A 22,943-nucleotide genomic window follows, 5' to 3' on the forward strand; every position below is an offset into this window, starting at 1 on the left:
CACGTTTACAGTTTTAAGTGAAACTTCATGGCAGACAAGGCAAATCAGACCCCTGAAAGCAGTACAGTAGTCCAGCGAGGTTAAGAACCAGTAACTTACAGAAACTATCCAGCTGCAGTGTACTATAGAATTACTGGAATAAACAATTGAAGGCTTAAAAAAGTCTAGTTACAATTACCTGTTTTGTTTATATCATCACTACTACTGCTAGGTAGATTACAAAAACATAATTATAAAACCATCAAGAATTAACAAGCATACCAAACAAGTCTTGTTGCAATCTTTAAGGGTGCATACAGATCAATACAAATGAATGGTAGCTGAACTTATATGTATTTAAATAACATTATTTTGAGAACTTTATGAAATTTTAAAATTAAAATATGTAAATATCAGAAAAAAGAAGACAGGATTTCACTACAACGGAAAAAAATAAGAGAGAGACTGGTCAGAACCAAAACTAAGCACACTAACTTTGGGAAGTTTGGCTCTAATTCAAGTTTTCGTAGTGGCCCCATCTTTACTAGATGACAAATATAAGAATAACAAAATTGTGCATGCTCAGGACTTACTCAAATGATCTGGGTGATAGAAACAGAAACATGTTGGCTTTAAACCATGTGAATTACACATTTGAGGACAAATGGACAAAATACAATATATTACATTTACATTTTGGTAAACAGCATGTCTCCTTAAATGAGATCACTGCCATGGAACAGGCTAAAAAATTAACTTCAGTGATTCTAAAACTCAGTAAATTCACACATAGTTTAAAACTCCTGAGGCTCTGTGCAGAAGAGAGAAATACAGAAACAGAGAACAGTTTTTAAATTTAATCAGAAACTTTTTGACACATATTGACCAAGTGAAGTGCTGAAGCAGTATATCTCCCTATTTGACGTGAACCTGCCCTGCCCAAATGGGTCACACTCACTCACAACCCTAAAGAACAGGGATTGCAGGTAACTTGTGCTGCTGCATTTTTACTCATTGCAGAGAAAACCTTCACAAGGAACTGCAACCTGGACCACATTAGTCTCTACCAACATGATGGAGTACAATGAGTTTCTGAGTTGCTTACAAATCTAAAGAAATAAATTGGTTTCTAATGTGCAACACTATGTTTGTTTCCTGCTGCTTCCTTATTATATTAGGCTACGTCTACATGAGAAGCCTCAGTAGACAGAAGTCACTGTCGGAAGAGATTTCTTGGCAAAACTTCTGTCAATAGATTGAGCCTACATACAAAAGTAGATTGAAAGCGCAATCCACACTGTCGACAGAGAGCAGCCAGACTGTCTGGCTCTTTCTTTACAGACCAGCTGATCAGACACTCTGCAAACCAGGCTACCTGGTAAACTGGAAGCCCTGTCTGTTGACAAAAGGGCCCCAGAGCATCTACACGGCTTTTTTGTCGACAGAACAGTCAAGAGAGGCATTATACCTGAATGGGGAGAAGTATAAATGCTGCTCGCGGAACCATAGAAGTGTAGGACTGGAAGGGACCTCAAGAGGCCATCGAGTCCAGCCCCCTGCCCTCACAGCAGGACCAAGCACTTTCTAGACCATCCCTGAAAGCCATCTATCTAACCTCTTCTTAAATATCTCCAGTGATAGAGATTCTACCACCTCCCTTGGCAATTTGTTCCAGTGTTTGATCACCCTGCAAGTTAGGAATTTCTTCCTAATGTCCAACCTGAACCTCCCCTGCTGCAATTTCATTGCCTCTTGTTCTATCCTCAGAGGCAAGGAAGAACAAGTCCCCTCCCTCCGCCTTATGACACCCTTTTAGATACCTGAAAACTTCTATCATGTCCCCCCGCAATCTTCTCTTTTCCAAACTAAACAAGCCCATTTCTTTCAGCCTTTTTTCATAGGTCATGTTCTCTAGACCTTTGATCATTCTCGTTGCTCTCCTCTGGACCCCCTCCAATTTCTCCACATCCTTCCTGAACTGCGGTGCCCAGAACTGGACACAATACTCCAGCTGAGGCCTAACCAGCACAGAGTAGAGCAGGAGAATGACTTCTCGTGTCTTGTTCACAACACACCTGTTAATGCATCCTAGAATCGTGTTTGCTTTTTTTGCAACAGCAAAGCACATTTTGCATGTAGATGCTCCATGTTATTTCCTGACAAAAGCCCAGTTTTGCTAGGAAAAGCCTTTCATGTAGAGGTAACCTTATGGATGACAAGTCATTTATAGATGACAAGACATTTTAAACTTACTTAAATGCACGTGCACACACACACACACGATAATAAAAGTCAATATATGATATACTGCTGAGAAACTTTCAAGAACTAAGTAAACACTGTTGCCAGTTAAGAAAAGTGCCAATTATCAAGATTCTACTTTACTTTAAAATATGTAAAATTATGTAGAGTATTTTATAAAATTTTGCAAATTTAATTGACATTCTTTTCTATATGTCAGTCAACAAGGAATTAGGTCACACTTAGAGCTAAGGTTAATAATTATTATCTTCAACAACCACAGGACTATAACTATTTTACAGAGCCCCAACCCTAAAGTCCAACCACATATTTTCCAGAATAAAATTTAACACCGTCCTTCTTTTAGTGGCTATTAAGAAATTTGCAGGGTGTCCCTTCCATAATGCAATTCCTGACTGCGAAGACATGCTGCCATATTTGAAAACTGAGCTACTTACCACAATGCCAAAGAGTCTCTATTAAGCAAAGTCAGGGTATTATTTAGATATCCTACTACAGAGAAATGTCTTCCTCTCATCAGTTCAGAATTCTGTTTCCTCTGTTGACAGTATCATAGGCATTTTAAATAGCAGAGTGAAAGTACTGCACAGCTTTATCTGTATAAGAATTTAGTATATTGCTAAGTAGAAACTTAGAATTTTGGACTGGTGAAGAAGACCACCACCAATTTTGTTCTAATACACTCTTCATACCCTGGTCTTGTGGTCATTTCTTAGTGGGAGCTTTGCTTGAGTAGGACCATAAGCTTAAGTGCATACACATTGTATATTCATTAATGGCCTGATATCCCAAACAGCTACTCCCTTTTAGAACAGATAAGCATTTCACTACTAATAATCTTTGTTTTACATACCAAATCTGGCTTTAGTCTGAAAGTCAAAGGAAAGGAGTAAAGTATGGAGTACAAAGTTGTCAGTACTGAAGAGCTCCAAGACTGCTGCACCTCCCGACATCTGGGAATGCGATTAAGGGAAAACTGGAAAAGAGCAGGACAAACTAAATTACTTTCTTTCTGCAGAATATGTAACAGCATATATATCAACATTACTGTAAAACATTTGTTTGATGTTGATTTTGCATGTTCCCTTCTTACATGCACTTGTTATTTCTAAAATCTGGAAAGTAAACGCTTTGGTCAAGAATCTTGTTGTGTACAGTGGATAGCAGAATTTGGAGCACTATAAAAACAATGTTTCTGATAAACACTAGATCTCTGTTCCTCTGTCCCATCCCACATTACGTTAAAACACTTCTAGCTCAATAAAAATGGAGCAATTTCATCTGTAGTATGTTAACTTAGTGCTCCACCTAGTGGATATCACCAAGCATAGTGAAGAGATGTTTAGGTTTGTACTCATCACTGGATATGTTTTTCTGACTTTTACAAGTACAAACTGGGAATGAAGGTTATAGCAGTGTAAAAACTGAGATAAGCAAAAACATAATCTAATGAGCCAGTGGCCAATATATTCTGTTGTTTTAATCCAGATTTCACAAAATATTTAATCAAAATATGATATTCGTATCCTTTAAATCAGAGCTGGGAAACCGATGGCCCACAGGCCAGATCTGGTCCATTGGTTAATTTAATTTGACCCTCCCAACTGCGAGGGAAAGCCCCCAGGCCTTAGTGCAAAGGCACAGGAACTCAGGCTCTGAAAGGTGTTGCAGCACCCTAGGTTCCAGGTTTTGTACAAGGTTACAGTCACCAGCCCTGCAAGCAGTTATCTGCTCCCATTCCCACTATGGTCCCAGACCCAGCTCCCTTTCCCTGTCCCCCACCCCCTGCCCTTCCACAGCACAGCTCAGTCTCGGACCCAGCTCTGAGGACCACTGGCTTTCAGCACCACAACTGTATTATTCTAGCACCACTGCCTCCGTGCCCTCACCTGGGCAGGTGAGCTGTAGCTGTGACTATCTGATCATGCCGGAGTGGGAGGAAGCTCCAAGCTTCCATGCCCTCCTGGGTGGGTGAGTAACCAATATTTTTTTCCTGTAGGTCAATGACCCATGACAGAAAGAAAAGGTTCCCCAGCCCTGCTTCAAATGAATACATCAGCAACAAAACTGACTAATATTTACAGAAAAAGATTTTGAATAAAGAAATTAATGATTAAGAAAAGTAATACTGTCAATTTCTTTAGAAACTAGTACATTTAATAGGGGGGAAGAGAGAACATTTAATAATCAAGAAAAATGTATTGCAGAATTTGAAATTTATTTTTCTTTCCCCCAACCCACCCCCCAAAGATGAGTAGCACATGGATAACAATGATTAGAACCCACACATCTTTGGGAGTAAGGCTTTTGAACCTGATTGAAAAACTTCCAGAATATAAAGAGGTATCAAAAGTCAGTCCTGTGCACACTGAAAACTTGATCTCCAGTGAAACTCCAAATAACATGCCATGTCAGATGGCAGTTTTAGTGAGGTGTACAATTTCTGTTTCTAGGTACAGTAGAACCCCAAGATACACACACTCCAGTTAACGCTGCCTCCAAAATTAAGCGCACTCTAATCAAAGTGGCTGGCTCTGCACTTGCCCCCAACTTTGAATGGGGAATGGTTTTCAGGGCCATGGGAGGTTACTAATGAAGTGTTGCAGTGAATATGCAGCACTTCATTAGGCCATTTTTCCCTGCGGCAACTTCGAAGCTTAAGACTTTGAAATGCTGGCATGTGCATAGCTGAAGGTGTGCTGTTTCAAAGTCCCTTTACTCCTCACCCCTACACACATGCCGGCACTTCGAAGCCTAGTTGCCACGGGGGAAAATTAGCCTAATGAAGTCCTGCGTAGTTACCGCAGCACTTCATTAGTAATCTCCCATGGCCCTGATTAACAATGCCCCCTTCGAAGTTGGGGACAAGTGTAGACAAGCCTAGTCAGTCTTAACTTTTTGGTAACTTGATTTAATTGAATTTTTGTTTTTGGTGATTTAAATCATGCTATGAGAGGGCCAATTAACCTTGCTACAGTGACACTCTTCAGATATGAAGATTTAATAAAATGAATGGAACCTGTAAAATTAAGGATGAACAATAAGGTCACCTGTTCTTCAGTAAGCTAATATAAATTGCACGTGCTGTTGCTGAACTATTACAATATTGCTAGGTTTGGTCAGTAGTAACTGATGTGGGTTCTCATCAATACTGCAAAACCTTTCCAGAACCAGGTACTATGGGCAGCCGCTCTCAGGAGAGCTCTGGTAGCATCATTTTTCACAAAAAAACTGCAGTCAAAGATCTGAGGAAAGTGATACAGTGGGGGAGCAATAACAGAGATTGAGTCAACCTTTCTCTCCCTCGCCTCTGACCACTGAGAAGCCACAGCAAGGAGGATGCCTGCAGAAAGACAAACCGGCTTCCAAAACCAAGTTTTGAAGGACAGGCTGAACTCCACACAGGAGAATAGATTTTGTTTAATTTGTCTTTGTGCAAAATAACTTGTTTACTTAATGATTAAGGAGATGTTCTGCAAGAATCTGTTAATTATTGATGTTTTATTTCTGTTCAGTCCATGTAAAGTGATAGGGTGACTATCATGAGGTCTTCCCTTTAAGAAGAGTCAGGACCAACCTACCTGTGACTGACATTTCTGTAAAGACCTACCCAACTCAAAACCACCTGGAATTAATTAAATCCACTGGCTGATAGCTAATTAACTAGTGAACATGATAAAGGGTGACCATGACCTATCTTGAGGTGGATTTGATAGCTGGGAAATTCCTGAGCAGAGCAGTGGCAGCAAAGCTCACCAGATGAGGGGTTCTGGAAGGTGTGCTCTGAAGAACAGGGAATTCAAATGATGTCAGGAAACCAAGTATGTCAGAAACCATACATTGTCCAAGAGAAGAGCTGGAGTTGACAGATCTCTACGGAGGGACTCTTGTTAGGTAGTGGCAAGACTCTTAACACCAGTGATGGGATCTGAGCTGAAAGAACCCTGCTGGAAAAATGGCAGTTGTAGGTTTGAACAAAAACAGAGACTGACTTAGTCTTCCAGCTAAAGCTCAGGGGTGACAGCTTGCTTATATTTTTATTTCATCTTTGTTCCCTATATAAAGCTTTTGTGAAGTTATTAACGATAAGAGAAAAAGGAGGCAGGAAGCATCTACAGTACCAGTCAGCTGGAAAGGTGTGCGAGAGGGCAGATGCTTCTTGCAGTGACTCTGTTACCAGCTTTCCTTAGAGAGGAAAAATGACCCCCTTCCCAAATAAATGAGAGTGAAACTCTGTAAGCACAGTGAATTCTACCTGTCTTCTCCAAAACAACAAGAGAGCCTTAGTAAGTGTATTCTCCAAACAGAACATGTTAAATCCCTCAAGCTTTCCCTGGCCCCTTCTCCATACTGAATCCATACACTATACTGTTTTGGTCCTCAGACAGCTGGCTCACTTTCAACTATCTATGCTACAAGTAAGGTTTGTCTTTCCACCTTCACCCCACACTGAATATATTTATAGAATAGGCAACTCACATTTCTCAGAAGAGTTGAGACTCGTTTTTTTCCAAAGGAAAAAACCATCTGTCTGCAAAAAGTCATTCTCAGACCCTCACAAATGAGTTCTTCCTATTTTCAATCATTAAGGAAAACACAGTAATGGAGTGAGCCCCTTTGCAACGAATGGAAAAACTCCAACCCCACCCACCAAATGTATAGCTGAAAACACCCTAAGAAAATGTTTCATAGTGTGAAGAATCCAGAACTATTTTTATTAAGAATAATGCTAATTATCCATCTGACTATTTTATCAGGTGAATGACTGTAAAAGGGATTTCAAACAGCCTTACTCCAAAATCTTCTCTTCATTCCATTGCATATTTAGATACAGTATTTTGTTCTCAAAAGGGCAAATCTTCCTTTCACCTCACTTTTACATTGAATAAATAGGACAAATGTAATTAGTAAAGTGGCATAACTCTCCCTGTAATCCTTCATATAAATTCCCATCAAAATATACCTATGAAACAAGATTCTAAATGAGAATAATTTAGTCTCACCACAGACTTATGAAAAGTAGCATTTTTCATTTACAACAAGAGGCTCCAAATGCAGTCATACAATCATGTTGGTAGCTGGCCAGGAACCTTGCGGCCACACCTGGTTTACTTTAAATAGACTGCAACTGCTTTTGTCTTTACTACCACAGCATGGTGGAAGAGATTACAGATTCCATTATCCCACGCTCAATTTTAAAACTGAGTAGTCTCTGTTTGGGCCCAGGCTGTTCTTTGATGTCCAAGATATTGCAGTCATCTTCAAGTGCAAGTAGCACTCCAGAATTCCATATTTCACACACAACTTGCAGGCTACACTATGGCAACTCCTGCTTTGAATACTGAGAGTTGAATTCTGCAATTTTTTAATAATAAACATAGTACATAACACTCTCAGTAGGTTCCACCAAAGTCAACAAGTTAAGAAACTAAACAGTAAGAAACTAAAGAGCTTGGGTACTTTGTGCATTGGATATCACAGATTATGTATAGTCACTATACTCTGGATACAGTGATTTTCCTTATTGTTAGTGTGAGTGTTCAGATAATGAGGGGGGATAAAAAGAAAGTCGTCAAAGCAAGGAGATCTAGGAACAAGCCTCGCATTTGAAACTACATTTATTTTTTTTTAATTTATGATATTAAGTTTGCAGTGTCCTCATAATATATGTGTAATCAGTTCTGTTCACCTATTTTTTCAGAAATAACAATAGAGGTTGAATTTTCCTTGTCCGGCATGTTCGGGACTTTACTGGTTCCAAACACGAAAATTTGCCAGACAAAGTGAAGTCCAGGGCTTCTGCTCCCAGACAGCCCTTCACTCTCAGGGCTGCTGTGGCCCCAGCCTCACTCACCCAGGACTCCGGCCCCAACCCAAGCTCCCTGGGGCTGCCAAGGGGTTCCAGTCCCTGTCCCCACAGATGCTGCAGGGCAGTCAGGAGGCTACGGCTGGTCCTGCAGGCAGCTAGGGTTGCTCCCAGCCCTGTGTCATTGACGTGGGTCAGAGGAAAGCTCAGGCTCCCAGATCCACTGCTGCATAACAGGTGGGGGCTCTGAGTCCCAGCCCCATGTTGCCACAGGACAGGAGGGAGGTGTGATGGGGTTCAGGGGTCCCCAAGCTCTGCACCCTGTCCGCAGGCAGGAGTGACTTTCACTCAGGAGGAGAACAGCGGGTTTATTAGCTGACAGGACACAGTGTCATACAGAGTAGTCAGTAGAGGAGGCAGAGACAGCCAGTCCAATCCATGCTGGGGAGAGGAGGCCCCATGGGGCCCCCGGAGCCGAGGCCCTGCCCCCTCCTTTCTCTCTCTCTCTCTCTCTCCCTCCCAGCCCAGACTAACTGCTTTCCAACTCCCAGTTCCAATTCAAACCCCTCAGCTTCCACCTCCCCCTTTGTCTGCAGTCCAGAGGTGTCACCTGGTCGCCTTGGTTACCATCAGCAGGAGTCCCACACCCTCTGTGAGCCACTCATGTATATGCATGTATCCCCCACTACATCACAGGAGGCTCCAGCTCCCAGCCCCCGCTCCACTCCTGCTGGACAGGCAGGGCTCCTGCAGGGGACATAGCCCCAGCCCAGTAATCTTTGTCCTAGAACATTTGTGGTCCTGCTGGACCACAGATGTTGCCAGATGAGGGAGCACCAGATTTGAGAGGTGCAACCAGTATCACTAAAGTATCAATATACAGAGAGCCATTCATTTTATGTCATGCTTATCGAACAAGTGTGGCAAATAAACACACCTTAATAATTTTAGATGAATGTTTTTTTCAAACTGATCCAATATCAAACAAACAACATTACTGGTTTCAGTAATCATTTTAAAGGGGATTTAAACTAGAATAAAACCTCATGTTTACAAACTTCTCGTGCATGCTAGTTCTCCATAACTCTGAAACGCTTTTAACTTTGAACAAAATGCTATGATTACTCTTTGCAGAACTTTACAACTGAACACTGACTTACTACAGCTTTGAAACTTTACCTGCAGCAGCATTTTCTTCTTTCTTTATTATTTGTAATTTTCATTTAACAAAGTATAGTACTGGATTTTTTTTTTGGGGGGGGGGGAGGGGAAGCTCTACTGCTGCTTGATTGTGTACTATTGGTTCTAAATGAAGTCTGTGGTTGACCAGTCAGCTAGTAACTCTAGTGTTCATTTGAACATAACACAGCGTATTAGATCCTCAGAGTTATGATCAACCTTTCTTAGGAGTATGTATATAACTTACCTGAGAATTGGTGAAAGTTTCAGCTCTTTTTTGTTCAAAAGAAAGTATTTTATTTTCACTCATCTTATCTGAATCTGCAAAAATGTAATGTCTTGGAGAGTATGACTGGGATAAACTGCCAAGTAACCTCAGAATTTCTGTTGTGTGTCCTCCTGGGGAAAAAAAAAAAAAAGAGATCACAGCTAATTAGTACATTAAATATTTAGTAACGTCCACTTGAAAACTTGCTGCTGGGGTCACTTCTTTCTTTGTGAGACATTGCGACTACAGATTGAACCACTCTAATCCTGAACTCTCTCAACCAGCAATATCCATAACCCACCATGATTTTAGTTAGCTTTATGACCACTTACCATGGGTGTGGCCAAGTTTTCCATGATCCCATACAGTTTGTTTCCAGTGGCTCCCTGTGTTCTGTGATGTTATTTAGCTGTATTTTACCCTCTAATGTCTTCCAAGAGCCCAGTAAGCAGTGAAAGTGTTGGTAATGCTGCTAGACAATATTAACCAGCCATGGTTTGGCAAATTTTCTCATCTGGCACTGGTCAGGTCCTGAGGGTGCTAGATCAGAGAGAGTTCAGCCTGTATTTACATCATCATTCACTCACCTCTGAGAGCTGTGAACTTCATTAGGGGCTGTCTTGTGATGGTTGAGATAATAAGGAGACAGTTCAACTCTCACTGAAGATACCTGAAAAACTCACTAATTTTAAATGGGAGTTGGAGCAGGCTCATCGGCTGAGTCGTGTAAGCTTTGCTTTTGCCCACCTGAGACAAAAGGTCTTCAAGAACCAGGACATCTGTCCCAAGACAAAGCTCCTTGTACACCATGCAGTAGTTGATACAACACCATTGTACGCATGTGAAACCTGGACAACATACAAGCATCATTTGAAGGCACTTGAACAATATCGTCAATGCTGCCTCAGGAGAATCCTAAATACCTCTTGGGATGATAGGCACACAAACACTAGTGTGCTGGAAGAGTCAAATATGACCAGCACTGAAGCCATTATCATTCATCAACAACTTAGTTATATTGGTCACATGTTTCGGATGTCTGATAAGTGCCTCAAAAAGAGATTCTATTTTCTGAGTTGGGGGAAGGACAGAGGAGCACTGGAGGCCAGTGGAAGGACATGCTGAAAGCACACATGAAAAAGTGCGGTATCAGTTTCAACACTTGGGAGAACCTTGCCCAAGACTGTCCCCACTGGAGAATGGTAATACGTGAGGGGCTGGTGGAATTTGAGGGGTCCCACTGCAATGCAGACGAGGAGAGGCGGAGAAGAAGAGAGCATCAAAAACTGCACACCATCCCCCACAGCAGCTACCAGCATCCACCCCTTCTGTGATAAGATCTGCGGTTCCAGAATCAGGCTGATCAACCATCAATGGAGTCACAAATAGGAGGGTGACATGAATACGTCCTACTCATTATTAAGTGACCACCAAGAGAGAGAGAGAGTAGCAGGCCATACAAAGACATACTGTAGATATAGAGACTACGTTTTCCAGCATCTTGCATATATTACATAACATGAGTCACCTATTCTGATTACAGCAGAGTTGAATCTTTTCCTGTTTATAGTACACCTGCAACTTGCAGAAGGGATGAGATTTGTCTCCTATCTTAATTATGTCGTGTGGTTTTAAAGCAGGGGCAGGCAGCATAGGATGAATGTGATTCACCAGGATTAGACCGTAGTGAGCCACCAGCTGCTTTCAGCTCCCAATGGCCAGAGATCACCATTCCTGGCTAATAGGAGATGCAGGAAGCAGCACAGACTGGTACATCACTTCTGGCTGGGAATGGCAATCCATTGCCAATAGGTGCTGTAAGCAGCTATACACTGGTGGACGTGCAGGTAAATAAAGCATCTGACAGCCTGCCATGGGCTAACCCTCGCTAACCATTATCCGGATCACGGGCTGTTTATTGCATAACCATTTTAAAGCCCTGGATACGTTATCAGTGCATGCAAGCCATTCCTGGTCATGATTCCTTTACCAGCCATTATCACTACTTTTGGAGCTATACTGCAGTGGCAAAACCACATGTTGGCTGTTGTCCACCCATTTAGCATCAAGCCCATTCTCACCCCCAAGTCCTGGGTCTGCTCCCATGCCAGCCTGCCTGACACTCCAGCTGAAGAACAGGGTCAAGGAGTGGGGACTTGTCCTGCTCCAGCTGAGCAGGATCAGGGGCTTGCCCTGTTCTCCCTGCCTGCCTGGCACTTCTGCCAGGCCATGGGGTATTGCTCCACTCCACACGACACTTCAGCTGGACCTGGGGAGTAAGGCTGGAGGCCTGTCCCACTCTGCTTGCCTGGCACTCCCACCAGGCAGTGGGGCAAGCCACTGTGCCCAACTCCCCAGCTGGAGCAACAGGATGGGGGGAAGTGGGGCAAGCCCCCTAACCCTGCTCTCCAGCAGAACCCCACTGAGCCAGCAGAGTAAGTCAAATCCCTGTGCCCCAGCTGGAGCGCTGGGCAGGCAGGGAAGGGTCAGCCTCCTTGCCCCAGTAGGAGTGCTGGGTAGGCAGAGTGGGTCAACCCCCACAACACAGCTGCCCAGTTGGAGCACCAGGCAGAGGGGCAGAATGGGTAGGGATGCAGAGTGCACATTTTTATGCACCCCCCCTCCATTTTTACAGGGTCCTCTGGTCAGAGCATCTATTCCTGTCCACTCAAGGTTGGTTGGTGTGGAAGGATGGAGAGGAGACCCCTCATCATTCATAACCTCCTATTATGACCCACCCACCCAAAGTCAGAGCCTATCAACTTGTCCTGTCCTGGCTAAGCCACTGCCATGCTAGCTATCTAGAAGCAACATAGGACACTGTGATTACCATTGTACCACTGCAGCTGTGCCTTGCCACCTGCTTTTCACTAGCTTCTACTCATGTTAACGGACACCTGATCTTCACTGGGATGTAAAGTGATTTTAATAATATGGTTAAAACACAGTTTGGTTCTGTCTATCAAGGTAAAATTATAACAGTTGGAGGACCATCATATCCCTGAAATGGTCTATTTTCCTGTTAATAGAACCTCATGTTACTCTTTATACAGACTTCCCCCACCTTACGAGGGTAATGCATTCCTGGAAAAACCCCTCTCAGGGTGAATTCTCGTAAGTCGAAAATGTAATTACCATTAATTTCAATGGGAAAAAATGTTATGCATTCCCAAGCCCCAAAATGTACACCCATTTATCTAAAATGCCACCAAATCCCATTAAATCCGGTGCAAGGGGGCGGGCAGGACAGAGTAGGGCATGGGGAGGCAGCCCGGCCTGAGCACAGCTTAGGTTAAGTGGGGAGGGGGCGCTGCCAGGGGCTGGCTGTTTGGCGAGCTAAGCAGGCACAGGGGGCCCCCGGCTGGCGAGGGGCGATGACTCTCTCGTGTGGGGCTGCACAGCGGATAGGCCCCACCGGCAGCAGTGGCGGACGAGCCAGGCACTAAATGGGAGGGAGCGCCACAGACAGTGAGCAGCGCCCGAGGCACAGCTGTGCAGGGCAGGCGGCAGTGGCCTTCTAGCCACAAATTCTCAGGTCTTTAACAGAATGGCCCACTCCATTGAAGTGTTCACTGACCAGCTTATTGGTATTGAGATTCCTCATGTCTGCTCTGTGTCCATTCATTATTTGGTGAAAAGTTTGCCCAGTCTGTCCAATGTACATTGTAGAGGGGCACTGCTGGCACATAATGGTATACATAATATTGGTCAAAGTACACGAGAATGTGCCCTTGATCTTGTAACTAACATGGTTAGGTCCAGTGATGGTATCCCCTGAATAAAAGTGGACAAAGTTGGCAAAGGGTTTTTTTTGCAAGGAAAAGTTCCAGGATTAGTATTCCTGTGGAATAGCCTGTGATTGCTGGTGAGAATCTTTCTTAGGTTAGGAGGTACCAGTTCGACGCACACCGGTTGAGGAATAAAGGGACTGCGAAGTTGCCCTGGTACTTCGAAGTACAGGTGGGTGAGCCGTGGCTAGACGCGAGCCAGTACTTCACAGTTTAAAATTCGAAGTTGCCTCGGGGGGGGGGGGGGCGGGAATTTTGCTTAATGAAGTGCTGCATATGCACTGCAGCACTTCATTAGTAAACTCCCAACACCCTAATTACCATCCTTCCTTCGGAAGGTAGGTGGTAGAGTAGACAAGCCCTTGGAGATAGCTAGGAGTGCTGGTGACATAGGGTTTGAGGAGGGAGTCTACATAACTGGATAGTCTGGCAGTAAGGGTGCCAATACCTGAAATGATAGGGAATCCTGGGTTTCCAGGTTTGTGGATTTTAGGCAGTAAATAGAATAATCCAGGTGTGGAAGTATAAGAGTTACATTATAAAAATCACACTATGATACAATGCTGCTTCTGAGCTCAAGAAGGGGAGGTTATTTTGATGCTGTGTGTAGGAATGTAGGGTGGGTTTGGATGGAGCCAGGTGTGCCCGGGAAAGCAGCAACCAGAGCAGTAGGTGCTAGACAGTAATTAATTAAGGTAACCAGAGAGTCATTAACAGGAGATTGCTGAAGGTGATATGGAAATGAAGGTACATGACTGGCCTCAGGGGGCTATGTGAGATGAGTATGGGTCTGGCTTTTTCTTTGTTTATGGAATCACTTTCTTGTGCTGTATAAATTAAGAGACTCAAGCCCCAGGTTGGGGGGGACGACGACTCACGTTTCTGGATGTATTAGCAGAGCGGCTTTGCTAATAAAGAGTGGTCTGACAAATTGTGAGTCTCGAGTCTAACTTTGACAATTTGGAGGTTCCACCAAGATGGCAAACATCTTCGCTGAGGCTGCGTGATCCCTGACTGCCTTGCAGGACGACTGTGGCAGCCAGCGCCTGGACATTTAGTCCGAGCGGTCCTCTGCGAGACGGAAAGGTACGCAGCCACAGCGTGGTCTACACCATCAAACCTGTTGATTCCCACTCTGTTCTGGTAGGGATCCCGGGATCTAACTTCTGGAATTTGGTCCTGATCAGGTAATTATTCTTTCTGGGTTTTGACCGGTCTAAGGACTGTCCTGTCTCTGTGTCCATTTGTCCTCCCTGTGGTGTGTTTGAGTCTGGGTGCCATCTCTGTCCGGGGACCAGATGACCAAGGGGTTCCCATCCCCACAGTCTGGATAAGTGAAATCTGCACAATTGCAGCCACACCACACCTTGGGCATAACTGTGAGTCTCGAGTCTAACTTTGACACAGGTCAAGGCTTAGATTGTGTGTCTGAGTGAATTTTTGGTCTTGAATAAAGGCAGGGAGTTCCTTAAGTAGATGGTTAGTTTCTTTTGGAATTCTCAAATGGGATCTGAAGAAAGAGATCTGTAAAATGTGGTGTTAGAGCATTGTCTAGCTGCTTCCTGTACATAGTCTGACCACGGTATCTAGACTGCCACATTTCAGCAGTTAAGCAAAAACACATACTTGTCAATTTCACAAACATTTTTGCTCAATTTTTTGGAAAGTATTCTAAAGGACATCCCCTTAAATCATCAATGGGCTTGCATATTTAAAGTATTTATATTTAAATCTATAAGCAGGGCCTGCCCCTCTGTGGCAGTTACCAAGCCAGGAGTTTGCTGATCGATCCATCCCTGAGGATCTGGCCGGGGCTAGGGAAAGCCCAGCAGCCCTGGCCTGGGCAACCCCAGGGCCACGATTCAGTCACAGTGCAGAGCCCCAGTGGCAGCTCTAGTCCCAAGGACCCAGGCAGGACCAGGAGACCCCTGGTAGCCTCAGGGATGGGAACCAGCAGGAGCACAGAGCTCTGCTGACAGCTCTGGGGCTGGGGGATCCCCAGCTCTGGCATGGGGCTCCATCAGCAGCTCCAGCCCCAGGGACCCAGCTGGGGCTGGGGGAAACCCAGCAGCTTTGCAGCTGGCTGGGGTGTGGAGCTCCACCAGCAGCTCCAGCCCCATGGATGTGGTCAGGGCCAAGGGAACCCCAGCAGCCCCAACCCCAGGGAACTGCATGGGACCAGAGAAACCTTGGCAGCCCTGAGGCCAGAAGCTGGCAGACACGTGGAGCTCCCTAAGCAGCTCCAGCCTGGGAACCTGGCCAGGGAGGAACAGACAGACAGACAGACATACCTCTCCTTTTATAATAATATAGATTATAGTGGCATTACAGTGGGATGCTCCCAAGTTCCAACTGTGTATTTTTGTGTGATTTACATAAAATTACCTTAATCCTTATGAGAGGTCAATGTCAGAGCCTCTTTCACCTAACAGATATAATGTATTGTGTCTTTTTAAAAAGACAATATAAAAACTGTCTTTTTACTTATTTTTTTTCCTTCAAGAATGCACTGAAGATTGCTCATAAAACAAGCTACAAATGGAGTAAATGGTGCAAGGACTTATTTAATTCTCTTTAAATTTGTTTGTATTGTGTCGTGTACTCATTCTAGAAGGGCCCCACTCCTTCTGTTCTTAACCCCACATTTCCTTATAAGGTCATATTTCATATTTAGTTTTCTGTGATTTAAAAGTAAGTGACAGAGCTAGTATTTGTTTCCTTGAAAGCATAGGAAGGTTTAAAAGATGTATTTAACATAATTTTCCTCCACATCCTATGCTTCATTTGCTGCCCTTAAAGGTGGGTGGTTTTGCCAAGCTCTAGTCACAGACTACCATTACAGCAGAGAATACATGTCATTATAATTACTAAATAAATATACAGTGGTAGCATGCAAAGGGCCCCACGAGTATTGGAAGTTGATCTCTCAGTCATCACAGTGGAAAGATAACACTACTAACATAATATAATACTACTTGAGCCCACCCAACAGCCAAAACATGACTTGCCAAGGCATGTCTGAACAAGGAGCATCACCAGTCCTCGGTTCTCTGTTCAGTGCCCCCATTGGTTTCCTTCTATTGCCCCTTGGACATCTCTCAAATACCTCCACACCCCTCTTAGCCAGGTCAGCCAAAGAGTTGGCAAGCCCCAGGAGGGCACAATGACACTGGGGCCTGGCCAGAGGGAGCACAGGTCCCTGAAGGACTGCAGCCCAAGGCAACTGCCTTCCTCACTTTGCCCTAAGTCTGGGCCTGCCCGTAGCTGCCTCTTGCTTCTCTGTGGTGCTCCCGCCGGGATAGGCCCCCCGACCCAGGGGACAAGCGCCGCCAGCCCGCACAGCTCTTCATTTCCGCACCGAGGCGGTGCCCCACAGGCCACTACAGGGGGCCTCCAACTCCAAGCAGCACGTGCACGGCTCGATCAGGCTTCCCAGTATGCACCAGAGGCAGCCTTTTGGACTACACTTCCCAGCATGCCCCGCTCCCAGGGGCGCAGGTGACAGGCCGTGGGCGCTGCCCGCGCCGCTCTCTACTCACCGGAGCCGGCCACCACCAGGAGGCTGAGGGGAGCTGTCCGCTGGCTGCTGTTCCGCCTCGCTAGGAAAAGCCGTGCCGTAACTAGCAGCAGCAGTAGCAGGGCAGCGGCGCCCATCACGGCCTGGAGGGCGCCCATAAAACGGCCAGAGAGACGTGCAGACGGTGGGAACGCTGCAAAACCGGGATGATACGACACGGAAACTACGGAGGCCCTAGCAGCTCAAACGTACTCGCTTCTGTATACGCGTTTGGCGAGGCAGCGATCGCGTTCTTCCTCTCTCCCCTCACCCCACCGAAAGCCAGCACAGGTCGTTCCGCGCGCCCCCGGGGAGTGTCTGTACTGCCGTCCCGCACCTCAGTGTACGACGCTCGGGGCCCAGACCCCCCGGCCGCCCTCTGTCTCCAGCGAGCGTGGAGGAAGCGGGATCCCGTGCTGTGGTCTCGGAAGCTGACAGTAGATGCAGCAGGACAGCAGCAAGTGACAGCGGAGCCCAGAGCCGCTTCCTGCCCCCTGGCCCCCCTGGCAGAGACCGCGTTCTGCATGCGGCCTGCGGTTTGCCTCACCTGGACTGCAAGGGTTGGGGCTCCAAACTACCCCTCCTACCCCCCGGAAGGGAGCCCCCAGTCTCGGGGGCCGGATCTAGACCGGGGGCTGGGGGTTCTCCATCCCTGGCTTAGACCGAGGTAGTCAATTGAACTCATGCATAGCTAGATAAATGTGAGAGGCATTTTCCTTAAAAAGCCAATAAAAAGACCTTAGTACGTTAAAGAGGGAGCAGGTTTGTGCTGATACCATTTCTTACAAACAGTTTAATTAATTAATGAGAACAGCAGGTTTTGGCATCTGCATTCAGTGCCAGTTACTTAACTGTCAGCATTCCTGCAGTTCTACACTACTTGTGTGCCAAATTCATCAACATTCATAAATGAATACTGTTGAATTCAGTTGTGAGAGATGTAGGATGTCCTTCCAATCCTGTGAGTTTCTCTTTTTTGCCATGCATCAGCTGAAAGGAACGTCCACTTGCTCAAGTTGTGAGAAATTGGATGCTGACATCTACTCATAATTCTTTGAAACATAGTTCCACTAACGTGCTGATTCCCCCAGGATCACATAAACCACACTATCACATAGATGGTGAAATATACACATGCAATTAACAAGCTCCTCAATTTACAAGACTATATAACCTTAGTATTTAGAAAGATATTTATTTAGTATTTAAAGTATTTATTTACTATAATATAATTTTCAGTAAGATATTTTATGAATGCAGAGCCATAAGTTTCTACAGGATTCCTCCATTAATTCACTGCAGATACACCTAGGCTGTGTCTACACGGGCACAAATCTTAGAAACAGATGTATTTCAGAGATTACTAATGAGGCGCTGAATTGAATATTCAGCACCTTATTAGCATTAGGACACTTCCAGCCACGGGGCTTTGAAAGCGCTGCTTTCGAAAGCGTGTGGCTCAGCATGGCTACACGGGGCTCCTTTTCGAAAGGACCCTGCACCTTTCGAAATCCCCTTATTTGGGATAATGGGATTTCGAAAAGCGCAGGGTCCTTTCGAAAAGGAGCCCGTGTAGCTGCACCGAGCCGCGCACTTTTGAAGCACCATGGCCAGAAGCATCGTAATGCTAATGAGGCGCTGAATATTCAATTCAGCACCTCATTAGTAATCTTCGAAATATGGCTATTTCGAAGATTTGTGCCCGTGTAGACACAGCCCTACTGTGTGGGCTCAGCCTTCCTACTGACCAAGTAGTCCTGCACCTACCTGTCAACCTTACTTCTTGGCTGTTTCCCTCATGTGTTCATTCCTTCAGGATTTTTGTAGGTTGTGCTCCCAGCCCGTCAATCATGGAAGTTTAATTCATCCTCGTTTTTAATAAAGAAAATCTCATGTCAGTCATGCATTCTGTAGACAATCTGCAGTTCACAAATAAAAATATGCTTTCTGATTGCCAGTCTGCATCCTGAAATTTAAAGTAAGCTTCATCTTTCTAGCTAATGCAAAATCAAATTCTACAGGCAAAATCCAGTCTACATATACGCTTATGCAACCTATTGTCCTGCAGCCATTCTGCTGTAGGGGAAATCAGGAACATGGAGTTAATACAAAGGTGTAGATATTCCAGCACTCCAGTGGAATATTTCGGGGTGTGTGTGTGCAGATTTCTATGTAGAGGATCTCACAAAGAAATGTAGTCATGTGCAGTCAGGTTCTACTGAACAACCCCATGGATGATACATGAGGTAGATAAAAAAACCTTGCTCACTTCTATATAGCTTTGTAGCACCAGCTGGAGTATATGAGGTAGTAGATGCTTATCTTTTGTTCCTAAAGTAAGGCACGCAGAATAGATGTGTTCATCAAGAAGTGCCATATTTGTTAATCCTTTAAAATAAAATAATGAGCACCAAAAGTATGTTAAGTGATAATTTTATATGTAGACAATGCCCAAGAGAAAAAAATTGTCCTTCTATGAAAATAAATGCTTTCAGCTGTGTCTACACTAGCAAGATTTTTCAAAAGATTTTTTGAAAGAAGGGACCTCTTTTGAAAGATCCCGTGGAGCATCTACACACAAAAAGCACTCTTTCAAAAGTAAATCAAAAGAATGTGGCACTCCTTTTGGAAGCGTTCTTCCACTCCCTTTTCAGGAAGAACTCCTTTCGAAAGCTTCTTTCTGAAGAAAACATAGATGCTTGGCAGACCTTTGTTTTATTTAAATAATTTTGTCTTATACTGTTTCTTTTCTTTCTTTTTTTCCCTGCATCATGTGGCCTATTGAGCAGCCATTACTTAACATTGAAACAATCTTGGAATCTGTAAAGGACTGTGAGAGCATGACAATCAGACTTGGCCATTAGATTTCCTCTTTTTTCCATTCTCATATTACTTATTTTCTATACTTCCTCTTATAGATTACACTTACTATTGGAGACTGGTATTACTTATTAAAAAATGCAAGTTAAATAATAGAAAGTTGTACCAAGACAGATTATTAAAAATAAGGGTGAAATTAAATATTGAAGCATGTAAGGAGGAATCTTCTTTGAAAAACTTGCTCTTGCTGCTGAAGAGATACTTTGAGGAACTGTCAGATCTCTGGCCTTGAAAGAAGAGAAAAGCTAGTGAAGTCTGGAAACTGAAATTATGATCTTGCTGAATCAATCTGGAAATCAAATGCAGCAGGCCTTACTTATTGGGACTTCTTCTGGAGGAAATAATACCTAAAGCAAACTTCTTGGCTCCATGAAAGGCTCAGAGTTTGAAGTATGCTTTAATTATAGCCTTTTAGGTTTGGAAGTGCAATCCTGTAGTCAAATTGCAGCAAATCTCTACTGGAATAGAATCTGCATTTATTTTTAATTATATATAGGGAGAACACATGCAGGTCTTCCTCAGAATGAAGGAGGTACATTTTAGTACTTACTCTAGCAGCCTCTTTGTGATTGAGCAGCCTCTTTTCCTGCTTTTACCAAATGGTGACCTAGCTTCATTTCTGTTTCTTTATCAGGCAATTTTGTTGATTTTTAACATGTTGTAGTCATGGGTGCTCCATTTCCCAGTAAATATGAATGGGGGTTTCATTCAGATAACTTGAGGAGTGGGAGCCATTGGACTCAGGGAGTAAGTCTCCTTGCATCTGTTAGACCCCACTGTATTCCCCTTGACAAACTCTTGTCTGTCTTTGGTTGTAGCCCTCCCCATTTCTATCTGATGCTTGTGCAATACTTGGTCTCCCTATCAATCAATATTAGCAATGCTTGCAACATAGTATATTGCTAGATGTAGTAATGCTCCCAAAATCCCAAAGCAGCCATTTTAGCTGAAAACTTACAGTGTACCTATAAATCTGGATGCTTTCCTAAGGAAGGTGTTGGCTGCTGTTGAGCTTTTTTATTGGGACCAAAAAAACTGTTACTAGTCTAGGTGAATGTGAAATCTCACACTGACAATGTGAGAAGAGGTGAGAATTCATCCTGAAGAGTCTCTGTTGAGTAGTTAGTTTGTACAGTGCTTTGGAATACAGAGCTTTATAGTGCCAAATTTTACAAATAGTTTATATTATGATTATGCTGGCAGATGTACTCATCCCCTTCATGGCCTGTAGGCTGTCTGAGTGGGGCAAGGTTCTGGGGGCTGCCCCAGGCCTCCAGCATCCCCTCCTATGGCCTGCAGGTGGTCTGGGGACTGTCTGTTGAGCTAATTGAGGGCTTGGACACATCCAGTAAGAACATGCCAGGTGCATAGACAAAATAGGTTCTATTGTCAGAGCATATTAAGCCTCCCAGCCTTTAAGCATTACTAAATATGTGCCTCCCACCACAGGGAAGCAGGTAATCAAGCTAGCAATCAGGCAAGCAAGAATAAATGCTTATGTCTCTTCAGCTATAGACAGTCCTGGACCTTCCAACCATGTCCTCAAGGGCTCATAGTGGGCACTGCTCCAATGTGGGGAGTTTCTGGGCACCTGTGAGGCCCAGGCCGGTAGATGAGACTGCTCATTCAGACAATGCTTTCCAGCCCTAATCCCGCCAGCCTTCTTTCCCAGGGGCATATACATTCACAAGCAGGCCCTGGCAGGAAACACTGTTCCCTGCTTCACAGAACTTGTTTGCACAGCTGGTGGGGCTCCATTCCAGCTGTGACTGGTTAGAGCCAATTGGTCACTGCTCTGGACAGACAGACCTGAGCTAAGGAGCAGAGGTAACTTGTGGTCAGCCCCAACACTGTGCATTCCTCCAGCAACCCCGTCTATGGCCTGTAAACTCTCCAGGGGGGTGGCCAAGCTGTGAGTTTGGGGCAAAGGGAGTTACTCACCCAGTTTTTGTGACAGGCAAGATGTCAGAGCCCATGCCCTGCTGGCCTCTCTCTGCAGCAGCTGCCCCCAGTGGCTACTCTCAGTATTGTGTCCCTTCCGTCTGTGCCCCTCCCTTTCACCTCCCTCTTCCTTCTGCCCCCTCCCTTTCCATGTTCTGGGAAATCCTAGGATTTCAGGCATTTCCCACTTTTCAGGTACAATCAATCCCTGATCTCGGTAAGAGAAAGCTGGATACTAAATTTTGTGTTCATAGCTCTTATGGTTTAAGAGGAGTTTTTGAACAAATATAGCACTGACAGAAAGACACACTCTAAACAAATATATATATGCACAATGCATACACGAGGGCTATCATTTCAAATGGTTACCTCAAAGTACTATTACAGTTTCTGTCATGGCTGCAGGAAATTAGCTTTGGACTTTTCATTTAAGAGAAAGAAGCCAACCATTCCCATCTTAAAGAGTTAGTCAGCATTGTCTTTAAGGAAAGTGATTCTTAATGTACTCAGTTCACTTTCGAGCAAGTGGATAGAAAAAATGCTGTTGTAATCTAAGATGACTTAGCTTGTATGGCCCAATCCTATGGCAGCAATGTCCAAAGATAAGAGGGAGAAAAACCATGAGAAGAAACCTACTATTAATTTTTTTTTAAATGTGACGACTACTCCTTGAGAAATCTTGCTAGTACAGCCAGTATCTATTTGGCAAACTATGCTGGTTTGTAAGTGTTAAATTAAATTGAGGTAACTTCATCTTCTTCATAGTCTTATTACAATTTCCTGTTACTCTAATGTGGAAAGCAAGAAATGGAATATACTGAAACTATTTTCACCCTAACAGGAGAAAAAAGTGAGCTGTAAATAACTTTGCTTGTCTAAAGGCCAGATACACTTTCTGACATTACTAGTACAATTTTATGTAGTTTTTACTGATCTATGTGTAATTATTATGCAAAAAGGTTTGTTGAAGGAACCGAAACATGATTGCTTATATCAGAGAGATAGCTGTGTTAGCTTGTATCTTTGAGAACAAGAAGAATTCCTGTGGCACCTTATAGAGTAACAGATATTTTGGAGCATAAGCTTTTGTGGGCAAAGACCCGCTTCATCAGAGTGGGGTGGGGGGAGGCTTCAGAGCGGTGTTTAAAGAGTGGGGTCCCAGTAAAAGGGAGGGCCAGAGCTGACAAGGTCTATTCAGTCCGGGTGGAAATGGCCCATTATCAGTAGTATGTATCAAAAGAGGAAAAATCAAGTCAGATCAGATGGGATAATTGCCTTTGAATA

The 22,943-nt window shown here is 44.2% G+C and overlaps 1 protein-coding gene across 1 annotated transcript in view; it reads right to left on the minus strand.

Moving 5' to 3' along the window:
* ALG14 (ALG14 UDP-N-acetylglucosaminyltransferase subunit) overlaps positions 1–18,177 on the minus strand; it is a 29,225-nt gene extending 11,048 nt beyond the window's left edge. The window contains exons 1-3 of the mRNA XM_075002948.1: positions 16,822–18,177; positions 9,474–9,625; positions 3,095–3,217 (exon numbers count right to left, since the gene is read on the minus strand). Of these exons, the coding sequence (XP_074859049.1) occupies positions 3,095–3,217; positions 9,474–9,625; positions 16,822–16,957 (411 nt within the window). The 5' untranslated portion in view covers positions 16,958–18,177. The remainder of the gene's footprint in view (positions 1–3,094; positions 3,218–9,473; positions 9,626–16,821) is intronic.
* Between the last annotated feature and the right edge of the window lie 4,766 nt (positions 18,178–22,943).

This window comes from Carettochelys insculpta, chromosome 9, assembly GCF_033958435.1.
Source record: "Carettochelys insculpta isolate YL-2023 chromosome 9, ASM3395843v1, whole genome shotgun sequence".
NCBI classification, from domain to species: domain Eukaryota; kingdom Metazoa; phylum Chordata; order Testudines; family Carettochelyidae; genus Carettochelys; species Carettochelys insculpta.